Consider the following 12,850-nt stretch of genomic DNA (forward strand, 5'->3'; position numbering starts at 1 on the left):
CAACCTTGTTTCATTACAGTGGATTCAGCTGTGCTTTGCAGTCCTGCTTCACTTCTTCCACGGCAAATTCTTCAGGAGATTAACCTGACACATTTATTCCCCTGATAATATATCCTGTCCTCTCTGATATCATTACCAATTTCAAGTACATAGCAATAAATAGGCTGAAAATTTTTAAAAAGGAGTGACTTGAAAGCTTTTCTGGTCCCACTTTTTCTTGGTGCAACACATTTCACTTTGCAAATATTGTTGTTAGATTCAGCTCAAGTAAATATAAGGTAAATTATTAAGCTTTAAACCAAAAGCTTGCAGACCTAAACCCCTTCTTTAGTGGACTTGAAGAGCTCCGGTGCATAACACAGCTCGAACTGGAGTTTAGGTTTTAAGTAGCTCAAAGTGGCAATCGCTCTTTCCCAGGAGTTCAACATATTAGTCTTCTGTGACACCTGTTTCATATGCACAGAAGACATTAGTGAAGATAAACTGAGCAACTGGTAATTGAAATTAAAGTTGCAATATCTATTATGGTAACATCCACCGTGCCACGTCTCTATAACACAATGAAACGGCTTTTCCTTCCACAGCACCAGTCGTGATGCCCACTAAAACAAAACCCAAACCCCAATGCATTAAGAAATGTAATGAAACACATTTACACAAAGTAAAGTTTCTTAAAATTGCTTGTGTTGGCTTTATAATTTTTCTACTGTGTTGACAGATACAGTAAGTACAACCCCAGAATAATTCTGGGAAATGCATCTGAAAAACAAAGCCTATCTTTTTCTGAAAGTCAGAAAGTTGCACAGCACTCACGGGGAAGAAAACTGTTCAAAAATCCAGTTTGCCTTTGAAAATAGTGATGTACGTAGTGTCTACTCATCTAAAAAGGGGGAACGCTGCGTGATCCTTGGAATAATTCTTTGAAATCACCTTCCCAAGAAAATTTCAGAAACCACCAAACAATTCTGTAACTGCTGTTTTATGCCATATTGCAAAACAACAACAACAAATCAACAGAAATTGCACCACGTCTGGCTGGGGCAACCATTTTTTAAGAAATAATCTGAAGTCCTCACCCAGAAATACAAGGGTAGCGCATTTTACTGTGAGAGGCAATTAGGAAAATGGAAGAGATCAACTTCCAGAGTGCTACATGCTGTATATGAACATGATTTCTGAGACACCTGCCAAACTAAGCTGCATCATCTGTCCAGACCTAGTGAGGGATGTAAAACCTTGGCTTGCAAGTGGAAAGCAATAAAATCTACTTGCCTAATTTTATACCTTTACAAGAGTACTGCCTCAGTCACCAAGAACCAGTATTCCTCTCCTAGCCCATGAAGCTCCCAGTAGCTTGGTACCGGGGCCTTTTAATTGGGATTGGGACTAAATCAAGAGCTCTTTAAAAACTGATTGTATCTGAAATGAATGAAAGGACTGGATCAAAGCATGGCTATGCAAGGTGCTGCTTCAGTCAAATACAGCTTACTAAGTATTTCAGACCCAGAAAGATAAACATGTAGGACTGTAAATCACTCCAAACCAAAACAGTTAGCAAGATTTCCGCAAATGCCTCCTGGATAAAGCTACATTACGTGCCTCATTCATTTTCTAATGAGCAATGTTCAGGGTTTTTATTATTATTAATTGCATATAAATCACCACGATTTTTGTATCACTAGGAAAGCAGTTAGCCATTCACCTCTCCGAGGAACAATGCTGAACAAAGGAAATGGATGTGTGGCATCTAAGAACAATGCAGAACGCAGAAATTTATGCATGCCATTTAAAAGGCATGGCATTTAGACTACTAGCAAAAAAAAATCAGAAATATGTCATAAATCTTTAATTGTAAGAAATAAAGAACTAATGGTTTGCCAAGTCCTCGATATTATTTAAGCAAGAACACTGCCTACTTCTGGAGTGCAAAATCTTAACTCACATATCTGTATGTATCCCCAACCTTCTCTGAAGTGCTCTGCTGCAAAATTCATTGTATCTAAGATCTGCTAATCATCATCAGGAAACTCTGTTATGCATCTTAAGGACGTACTTTAGACTCTCAAGAGGAAAAATAAACACATTTTATTAGATGCTTTTGGAAAATACTGATTTGTGTATTTATTTAGAAACCTTTTCAAGTTGCACCACTGTTAAATTAAATATTTATGGCATGATTTTCCAAAGAGTTTAACACCTGTGAAGAGTTTAACGTGCTGGCTTCAAATGGAGCTCCAAGTGCCCAACATTTCTGAAAATTGGGCCTCGTATGGACAAGGCACAGGTGTGGCACAGAAGCTCAAGCATCAATACTACTGCTATGTACTGAAAAGCAATGGGGACCTCACAAGCCCCTGGTTCCCCCTACTTCCCAACGCAGCATTTCATTTCTGACAACTGAATCAGAGCCATGTTTTACTAGAGATGCCAGAAACATGACTCACTAATACCTGTTAAATCCAAATAAAACATATGCGCAGTGCTGTTAGTTAATCCTCAATGCATCTTTGCTTTCTGTCACCAGAGGAAAATGTGCGTGCTTGGGTCATTAGGCAGGACATGAGGTAGCAACATCCACGGCAGACTAAAACCCTGAGTGAGTAAAGAATTGGAAAGCAAAGCTGTTGATATTAAGGGTGAGAAGCTGAACGAGAACGAAGCCATCTTGGTAAAATACAGAATGACGAAGGAGCAGCAGAAAAAGAAAAGATGTCTGTTACATTGCAAAAAATCTGTATGCCGGTGACAGTGAGGCTAGACATGGTTTTGGCTGAGAAGCCTAATGCTAAAGCCAAAGCCAATGCATTGGCCAAAGCTAATTCAAATCAGGACAAAATAAGGAGCTTGTGTCTCGTCATCTGCGTTTGCTCAGCTTCTGAGTGAAGTCTCCTCACCACGCCTCCCAGCTTCCCATCTGCAAGTATCCTGCGTCTCCCGCTCCTGCATGAAGAGATGGATTCTCACACCTCGAGGTTGTCCTGCTCTCCCAAAAGCTGCTTCGTTAGCATGGGAAAACACTGCTGAGGCACCACTAGAACAGCTCTTCCCTGATTTTCACTTCAGACACCCCCATGTCCCTCCCATGCTCCCCTGCCATGGCCTAACCCCAGCTTTCCTCCACTCCCTCCATCCCTCCCTTCTACTTTATCCTCTAAACTATGGCATGAAGAAACAATCCAGCATTTCCAAACTAAATGCTTGAATTTCCTTGTGGTGTAGTGCCTGGAAGCAAAAAAATGGTGTCTTTTAAGGAGTAAATAAATATCTAACAACTAAATAAGAAATGACTATATATAGAGACCATTCAAATGATCATCCAACGTGATTTCATGAACTGCAGGCTAATAAAACAGTCGAATATTGCAGATAGGACACATCAATCTCCTTATACACTTTACAGCACACTACAAATCTGCCCAGCAAGTCTGAATATTTTACTCATTAAAATAGTAGCTTTCATCACACTATAAAACATTTGCAAATGCAGACCAGAAAACCGACAAGCGTATTTACTGTAAAGCTTTATATTTGTGTCATCAATTAACAATGAAAGTTTGGAATAAAACTAAAATAAAAGCTAATCAAAACAGCTAGCTGTCAAAACAGATGGGAACTGTATTTTTCAAATCAAGCAAAAAGCCAAAGCTTTCAAACATTTAGTGTCATGTCAGCAGATACAGACAACTCCGAAAGGGAGGACAGCAAATGTCACGGATATGTGAAGAAAAGGTGTCCACGGCCAAAAGATTTGTGTTTATGAATTCCCATTGATTTTTTTTTTCTTCTCCAGAATGATTAACTCACACCAAAACAGACCTCTGATACGGGAACTATAAATAAGTTTCCACTGTGACACTGCAGGCAAAATAAATAAAAACAGAGCCCCAGCATTATTTTAGCCTCAAACAAATGTTTCAGTACCTACATTGTCTGGCTTAGAAAGATACATAGACAGGCTCACAGACAGAGATAGAAATGAACAATTGCAGTACCTTTTTCCCACACTGTTTACAGGGTTGGCTATATTCCTACTGGCATTAGATTTTCTTCTTGACAGCTTCTTGGTGTTGGTGCTGTCATCAGTGCTGTCATCCTCTTTCTTTGGTGTGTTACTTCCTTTGCTGTTCAGGTCCCTTAGCACATTATAATTAATTTTACTTGAGATTTTCTTCTGTTCTAACATCTTTTCAATTGCCTCTCCTGCTGTGCTGGCTTGAATTGGCTCCCGCTTCTTTGCAGATTTCTTTGGCTTAATTAAAATATAAAATTAGTGATGTAGACACAAACAAAATTGTTGTGCAGCAGAAGGGCGACCTGCAGCTCGGCAGTCCCAGCACAGGTGCCGTGGACTCGGGGACAGGATGGGCTGAGCTGGGGCAGTGCTTGCCGGCCTGCAACTGAGCAGGACTAAGGGCTAAAGGGCTTCTCTCTTTCTCCAAGAGATAAGTGTTGGCTTTCATATTTTTGCCAAATGCCCACGCAGTTTATTACAAATTCTTCGCTGCGTATCTGTAATGCTGCCAGAAAAGAAATGTGGGCCATTTCTCACATGTGAAAAAGATGGAGCAGACTCCTGTTGCAGGAGCAGGGACCCTGATAACATCACCCACCACGTAAATAAAGAACCGCCCCTGTTAAAATCGCCTTCAAAGTTAGAGTCAAGCTGGGTCGCTGCTTCCCTAGGCACCGACAAATCTGTATCAAAACGGCAACAGCATTTTATATGAAGCTCGAAAGCCAAATACAAAAATATCCACCCAACTCTTCCTCAAAACTGAAAAAAAGAAAAGCCAAGAAAATGAGAAGCAATTTTCTAAGCGTGGACTGGCATTAATGCTGATGGATAGCAAGCAGGACGCTGCAGAGAGGCAACCTCCCCTCTCAGCCAAAGGCTGCAGGTCCGAGCCCGACCTTAACCCGCAGCGCCTGATGCTGCACAGACCCAGACAGAGAAATGACACCGGAGAACATTTCTATCCAGGTCTAATGCCTGGGTAGGTAGAAAATAAAGATCCTCTGTTTCTCATTCAGCGTTTTCCTTTTCAAAGGAAGGTTTTAACACTGAGCTCTGCAGGAGATTTATTTTTTAGTGTATAATAGCCCCTCTGTTTACCTACATGGGTCAAGTGCTACCTTGAAATTGGAAAGCACTATATTAATCAAGTTCTACTCTAGCTGTCGGAAACAATACAGAGTTAGAGAAAAACTCCTGTGTTGTCAGAACAAAAAGGTGGGTTGTTTGGGCTACTTTTCGGTGCCAGAGAGTTATACAATTTTGAAAATTGCTGGTAGAATGCCACGTCTCTGTAAGGGTGGGATGAATGAGAAACTTTGAGGCCTAAAACAGTATTTCATTGTCTGGTTTTGTTTTTATTGTTGAAATACCTAGGGGAAGTAGGAAACTCTGTCTTTCACATTAGCCAGAAAAAAAAAAGATACAGGATATACACATAAAAATCTAACGTGGATTTTAGTTGCATGTGGAAGATTTGACTTGTCACTTGCTCAATTACACAAAACACTAATGCTGTAAATTGTGAATATATGGCCAATTAGGCTTTTTAAACTGCTAAACATGGAGACAGGACATGCCATTTGTTAACATAGCTGTCACATTCTTTATAAAAGGTACAGTGAAATACTCCTTCAAGTGACTAACAAAGACCTGGTCAGTTCTCCATAAAGAAATCATAATTGAAAGAGCAAATAAAGCTACTGAAGGTACAGCAAGTACAAACAAATTCTCCATGCACACATTAAAAAAGTCAGGCGTGCCTTAAGAATTGCATTTAAATAAGCAAGCAATTAGGACAGCAATCATAAATGCAAAGGACTAGCTCTGACTTTGCCATGCACAGAATTTTCTCATAATAGCAATTCAAAATAAAAGTTTGGGCAAGAAAGTGTTTTATTCACCACCTGAAAAAATTACAGTTTTGTGTTTCTACAGCATGTAAATATATGCTAGGTTTTGCCTGTTTAGTGGTGACCTGTACCATTATTCCCATACATCCTACAGAGCTGATCGACAGATGTAATGAATTTACAAGACATTTTCGAACAGACACAAGTAGCACACAGTTTAATACCTTGTGTTCCTTATAAATCCCAAGTTCTTTCTCTTTTGCTATTCTTGCTTCCTTTTCTGAAAGATGACAAAAAGATAACCGGCATGAAGATTATACAGACTGTGTATTTCAGCAACACTAGCCAAAAGGAGAATTTCAGTCCTATACACTTACCTTTTTGTTCCTTCAAATAATCTGCATTTTCTTTCATCCACAGCTCTGCTTTTATCTGAGCTTCTGTTTCGTTAAGTATATACTAAAAGACAAAACAAGTTCATCTGCTTTCAGAAATCACCGTGAAAACCACAGACCAAAACTGAATTGAAAAACCACTAACAAGGTCAATTCATGTTTTGTTTTAAAACAAATTAATAAAAGAAAATATAACCAAGATGCAACAATTAGAAGAGAACATTTCTAGAAACTGCTAAAGCTAGCAAAAGCTATGACCTGTTTTCAAAATACAGTGCTGGATTTCCAAACTATGGTGGGGTGACCAACAACCACCCAGGACTCATTGTATGTGATCTGTGATAAACCTAAAATGATCACTTTTATGATCTTTTTCAGGTGATAGGAGAGAGTACCATGACAAATGGCAGTCTGCAAGTGATTCTGTAAGATGACGGTGGTCTTAAATTTGAAACAGTAAGGGAGCCATTGCCCCCTGCTACCAAAAGAGAAAGACGTGTCTTCTTGGTAGGTTTCTGGGAAGGTTTAGGCACAGTTACTAAGATTATTATTAGTTCAATGGCCACTCTACATGAAGGAAACCAGCTTAGATTGATGGAGCTTTAGTCCTCTAGATTTTAGAGAGCTTGATTTAGAACCCACATCTAAACTTCCTTCAGTTAAACCTAATTAATGACAGTAATATTATTAGTAATCGTGGAGCTGTAAAACACACCTAGAACTATTCATGTAAATTACATAAATAGATAGGTGGGTAGGTAGCAAGCAGGCTTGCAGATTGCTGCATAGATCTCCCCTTCAACTACTCAGCTATAAAAGTAAGCCCAGTATTTAGCACAACTGTCTACAAAGAGAAGGGTCCCTATGGCTGATGCTATTTGACAGTGAAGAACTGCTGCAGAACGGAGGAGACAAACCAGATCATCCTTCATGAACGTGACACTTTATTTTTAAGCAATGGACCCAGGAATAATAAAACAATGTTTAAGTGCTAGAAAAACAATTTGAGATTTCTCCGTCTTACGGGTTTTACTATTCAAGATTTTCTCCAAAGTACAATGCACACATCAGGATTTTATGGGAAAAATAGCTCCATTCAAATGAAACTAATGCCGGGAGGAGTCCTTCTTTGGAGGGCAAACGGGGCGAGCAAAGAGCTGCACTAGTGCTGGTTTATCAGACCAATATTTCACTGTTTCATCTGTTTCTATTAAAGGTGGGTCATAACAGTAAAACTCTCTTCCTCATAGCTCAGTTATTCATCCTTCTTATGCTTTTGGAGAGTTCATAATCTTGGGCTTACAATATTACAGTCTATTGCCATGGAAATGAACATGAGGTCATAAAAGCAGAGTTATGACCTCACTACAGTCTAGAAGGTGGAGAAAACGTGCTTTTGCTTTCCCCGCTTTTGTTTAAAGGATGGATCTGCTATACTGAATCCCTTCAGCATCGGGCCTGTGAGGTCCCCATGCCCCCATGCCGTGTCTCCTCCATTTCCAGGATGCTTTTCCTACCACCCAGCCTGGCAAACTCTGCTCCACTGCTGACCTCAAGCTGAGCGCTTGCCTGCTCCTCCATCCATCACCAAGAATATCCTGCAGATCAAGCTCAATTCTCAGCAACCTCTATGCAACCCCACTGTTTTCAGTGACTTTGTACCCTAGAAGGAGCTTTTAGCATCTGTTCAAATTACACTTTTCACTTTAAACTCTCATGGTGGCTGGAGAGGGCATCAGGCTGAAAATCAAGGAGATCTGGGCTCTGTTGTGTGTTCACGTGCTGACCTGCTGTGTGGCCTCCACCAAGCCATTTTCCACAGCTGCCTGTCTTTTATAGTCAGGCTATATGGCAAAGGGTATCTTGCGTTGCTGCACAAATAATAATAAATCAAGAAAATGTTACAGAAATCTTTGAAAGAACACAGGAGCCGTATGTGCTGCTTTTACAGTTTGGTTTCCATGGCAGCTTCACAAACTGAATATATTGTAATTAAATAATGAATTTAGAGATCCAACGAACTTTTAAAACTTCTTCAGAAGAATAAAAGACGTTCTAAAACATAATTATTTCAGCACAGAAAGAAAGCAGCAGCGGCAGCAGTCCCGTATATCTATAAAATGGGCAAGAACAGACTAAATTCACAGCCTTGCATGAACATTAGTTTTGACCGCAGATCACTGCAATCACTTGAACCTCTCTATAGATCAGAAGCAGGCGCAGCCAGAGCGAAGAGGCAGGGAAGGAGAGGATACACCAGATAAGAACCATTTTTCTTTCTCAGATATCCAAATGCAGAAGAGACTCAGGATAAAAGGGTATCTTACCCTATCTATTTCACTGTCGTCAATTCCACTGAGATCTAATTCACCATCTCCTGCATTTTCACCTACATAAAAGAACACATTTTAATTAGCTAGATATTTCTTCAAAATCAATCGCAATTCAAGTTCTATGGTACAATAACACTTCATAATTGCTTCCCTTCTGTGTTCACCAGTGAGGTTTAACATGTTGCTGAGTATTCTCAATACGGGGGTATTTTATGCACCAGAATTCACCACGCTGAATTAATTTCAAATTCAGCAATCAGCAGAGTTCTCTTTGGTACTAAAAATCTGCCGTTCATTTCCAGTTGCCTTTTTTCTTCCTTCTTGGTTTCCAGCCACAGGTTTTCACCATGAAGCTGAGGAAACCATTTTAGGAAGATGACACCATTTTTCTTTCATCGTCACATGAATTTCTCTGTCGGGGCCTATAGGCTGGTGATTCATCTGTAAATTATGACTTAGAAAATATTTTCTGTTTACAGAGAAACAGCATGGGCCAGTGAATAATACATCATGCCGACAGTCGTAGCATGGCTTTATTCTTGATTCTGATCTCTCATCAGTTGAACCACTTAACTCATAGCAGTTCTCTAAAAAGATGTGCATTAGTCTTTTTTGTCTGTAAATGGGAATTATTAAAACATTTCCAAACTTTAAAATAACTTGAAAGCTATAGAAGGGTCTAAATAAACATTCATCGATAATGAGTTTCTGTAATTACAATTTCACTGTCATTTTTATAGTTACATAGTTACCAAGACTTCTTCTGAAAACACAGTTTTTAAATATTTTATCTACTAAAAAGCACAACAGCACAGAACTGAGGCCAAATTTGGGACCAGCATAACTTACAGCAGCAAAGTGATTTTCCACATCATATTAATGTACGGTAGTAATGCACTATTAATGTAGTCCAGGTAGAGAAGAAACTAAATGACTCAGCAAAGACTTATTTTTGGGAATGAAGCAAGCTTCTTGGTCATCTCCGTTACGTATAATCAAGACCAGACAACTGGTAACCCAACCAGCTGCCGTGCAGGAAAAATAGTTTTATCAACCCACAACAGCAAATGAAGAATGAATTGGTGCAGGACAGCTCGGCATCTGTAGGGATACAGCTCTCTGTTCCCAGCCACGTGCCTCCCAACTTCCCAAGACCGCTGAAGGGCTTTGGCTGCTCATGTTCGTGGCTTCTCATAGAGCTCGGTGGCTCCTGGTGGAGCTGGGGCTCCTTGGTCCTTGGCAGGTAATGGCAACGTGAAGCCTTGAGGGGCGTCAGCTGGGGCCAAGGAGCAAAGGTAGCAATGAGGAGCACTCACCAGAGCTACAAGTGATCCTCAGCTGGGCACAACTTGGGCATTAAAGCAATTGCCTGAAGCACGTGAAATCACAGCGCCGGGAGTCCAACGACAACTTGTGTAGGAGCAATGGGTGAGCCTCTGGAGGTGGTGTAAAGGAGTTGGCTCTCAGCTCTACAGGCACTTACTGGTATCAGACGCTGAGCACTTACAATTTTCTTTTCAAAATCCACTTTAATCAACAAAAAGTTTTAAATTCTTTCCACGCCAAATCAAACACGGAAGGGGTTTCAGCCCAAAGAAAACGTTCTGTGGCAAGGCATCGCCTAACACTGCGCTCTGATCTTCTGAGGTTGTCTCACGGTAACAACTTTACCAGTTCAGTTAATCTGATGCAAACAGGACGGAAAAGGCCTTAAGGAACATTTCTCCCTAGTTATATTTGCAAATCAACTGGACTTCACTCCCAGGGTGTGAAAGATTTGCTTTACAACTTATTTTCCCAAAAATACTTCGAGAATGTAAGGATTTTGTTATAACTACATAATCGGTCATCACATGTACTTATCTCTACACTGCGCAGGAAGAGCAAAAGCTCTGGCACTGGGGCCACCAGCTCCTTGTGCAAGCTCCCCCTCCCATGCACACAGGGATGCGACCCAAGGATATGGCAATACGTGCCCTTACGGAAGGCTGCAGAGGAAAATCAAGGTGAAAAAAAAAACATCCAGGTGGTTCGTTGCCTCTTTAAAACAACTTGGATGTAACCCACTGGAATTTTTTAGCAAGCTGTAACCAGGCAAAGCGCAAAGAGGAGTCGTTGTGTGCTGCATCCCCAGCGGGAGGCCAGGCTGTTCTGCAGAGCAGCACCACCGCTCTCTCCTGCTGGAACTGAAAGATGAATTTCCAGCGAGCTAAATGCTCGGCTTGTTCACCAAGGCAGGCAGTGAAAACTGCAGCCTCGTGTCTGAGACGCCTTCCCAGGAGACTGCACACCTGGCTCCAAGAAATGCTTCGTGACCTACCCAAAATAAAATGGCTCGACGGAGTGCAAGTGTGCCCAGGGCAAGGCAACCCATCCCCTGGGTCTGAAGGAGGCTGTGCAGAAGTGGGCCCCAAACCTGGCCTCCCAAATCCTGGGTATGTGCTGCAGGCACTGAGCTGTAGGGCAGAAGGGGGTGGTCTCCTCCCGTCTTTGTTTTACCAGCCCTTTGTCCGTTTTGGAGAAAAAATAAAACTTTCTAGCTGGTTTATCTGAACCAAGAGAGTTTTTTTTTTTTTTTCCCCCCCATATTCATTACACATTGGGGATAAAATTAGAAAGGAGCCAGCCTCAACAACCACTAATAAGTCCTGAAAATCACAAGGCTAGCAAATCAAAATCTGGAAGTCGTGTCTGAGAACTACTCTGGACTCAAGTCACAGCCCAACTTTACATAAAATTCTGCGCATTCCCAAATTATTTGCTGCAAAAACTGTCACAGTGCCTTGGGAACAATCAAAATATTCCACCAAAATCAACTGCCGCTGCTTTTATTCATCATTAAACACCTCGCTTTGCCTATAGTCTGCTGTATTTTTGGATCAGAGGTTTAAAATTTAATATGGCACAGCACAGTAGATGTCTGTTTCCTTATACAGCCCTAATATGCCAGACTGAAAATGATGTAATTTCAGGCACCATGAACAATTTCACATGTCATTTTAAATATAACTTGTTACTGAATTAGGTGCCAGTTCTTCTCATTGGATCAATTAGCAACAGGGACAGAAAACTCATTCTCCAACTGGTAAATTGCAGAGAAAAATCCAGAAGCAAGTTGTACGTAATAAGCATTTCTTAGACCCCATAACGGCAGTAGAGGGAGTAATTGCAGGATATCCACTCCGCCTGCAAGTAGCCCCTTTCTTCTGCCAGTGTGATAGGCACTCATTAAGTGCAAGGAGGTTTTCAGAAAAGAAGGTGCCTTCCAATCCCTAGTTTAACACTTTCACTGGAAAAAAAAAAAGTGTTTTGTCACAGAGTGCCAGTTCGAAAAATAATACATTCGTTTTGATCTGAAAATTTCCATGGCAATCATTTCCAACACGAGCAAACCCTACCAGCCATAAACACTCAGCTGCTGCGCGTTACGGCGCTCACTCCGGGGCACGGCAAGTATACCCCTTCCCTTTTTATACACCAGAAAGATCTTCCCAGCTGCTAAACTTCTCGAAACAATTTCCAAATGATCATTTTCTCCTTTAATAAAAGGGTTGAAATGAAATTTTCGACGAAATGAAAACACAGATGTGACCAACATCTGGTCCAACCTCTTAAAAGCTTATTTAAAAGCAATGGTGCCATGTGACGCGGCTCGCAGCGCGGATTTCTTCTGTTAAAAAAAAAAGAAAAAAAATGCTTTTCTGCAGGGCATAGGCAAAAAATAAGTCCTGCATTGAAAGCAGCAGCCCCCCAGCTCCTGTATTTGAAGGAAACTACAGTTGGAGGAGTGGATAGTGAGGCAGAGGAGAAGCGAAGCAGCCGGCTCCATCCTCGCCATGATTTTCTACCACGAGCAGGGGCAGACGGCGCTTCCAGAGCCTTCGAGCAAGGTCCCCCCAACACCATTTGTGGAACTTACCATTGCCAGTCACTGGCTGGCCCCCTGCATATTTAAAAATAAAAGCAAAAAAGCCCTTTCTTTCCAGCTTTTTAACATCTCTGCCAGCCGACTCCAACAGACACGAGGGCTGCAAACAGACATTGAGGATTAGGTTTGTAAACCTGCAGGATTATTTACTCTTCTCGTCATTACCAAATGCATACTAAGCCCTCTTTTAACGCAGTCTCCCCCTCTCCTACCTCTGTGGATCCAGTTAAATGTATACATAGCCCGCTATTATGGGGATTTATTACGGAAGAATAACTCTAGCCGCTATATTTCAAAAACCCACGGTTTCGAAAACCGACGTTTGAAGG

The 12,850-nt window shown here is 41.1% G+C and overlaps 1 protein-coding gene across 3 annotated transcripts in view; it reads right to left on the bottom strand.

Moving 5' to 3' along the window:
- The window catches only part of BRF1 (BRF1 general transcription factor IIIB subunit), a gene marked incomplete at its 5' end in the record, with an annotated part of 169,169 nt that overhangs the window by 39,542 nt on the left and 116,777 nt on the right, over positions 1-12,850 (bottom strand). For all 3 annotated transcript variants that reach the window (XM_084522788.1, XM_084522789.1, XM_084522790.1), the window contains 4 exons: positions 3,993-4,249; positions 6,090-6,145; positions 6,243-6,324; positions 8,588-8,649. In XM_084522788.1, coding sequence (XP_084378914.1) covers positions 3,993-4,249; positions 6,090-6,145; positions 6,243-6,324; positions 8,588-8,649 — 457 coding nt within the window. The remainder of the gene's footprint in view (positions 1-3,992; positions 4,250-6,089; positions 6,146-6,242; positions 6,325-8,587; positions 8,650-12,850) is intronic.

Source organism: Aythya ferina (assembly GCF_964211825.1).
Source record: "Aythya ferina genome assembly, chromosome: 5".
NCBI classification, from domain to species: domain Eukaryota; kingdom Metazoa; phylum Chordata; class Aves; order Anseriformes; family Anatidae; genus Aythya; species Aythya ferina.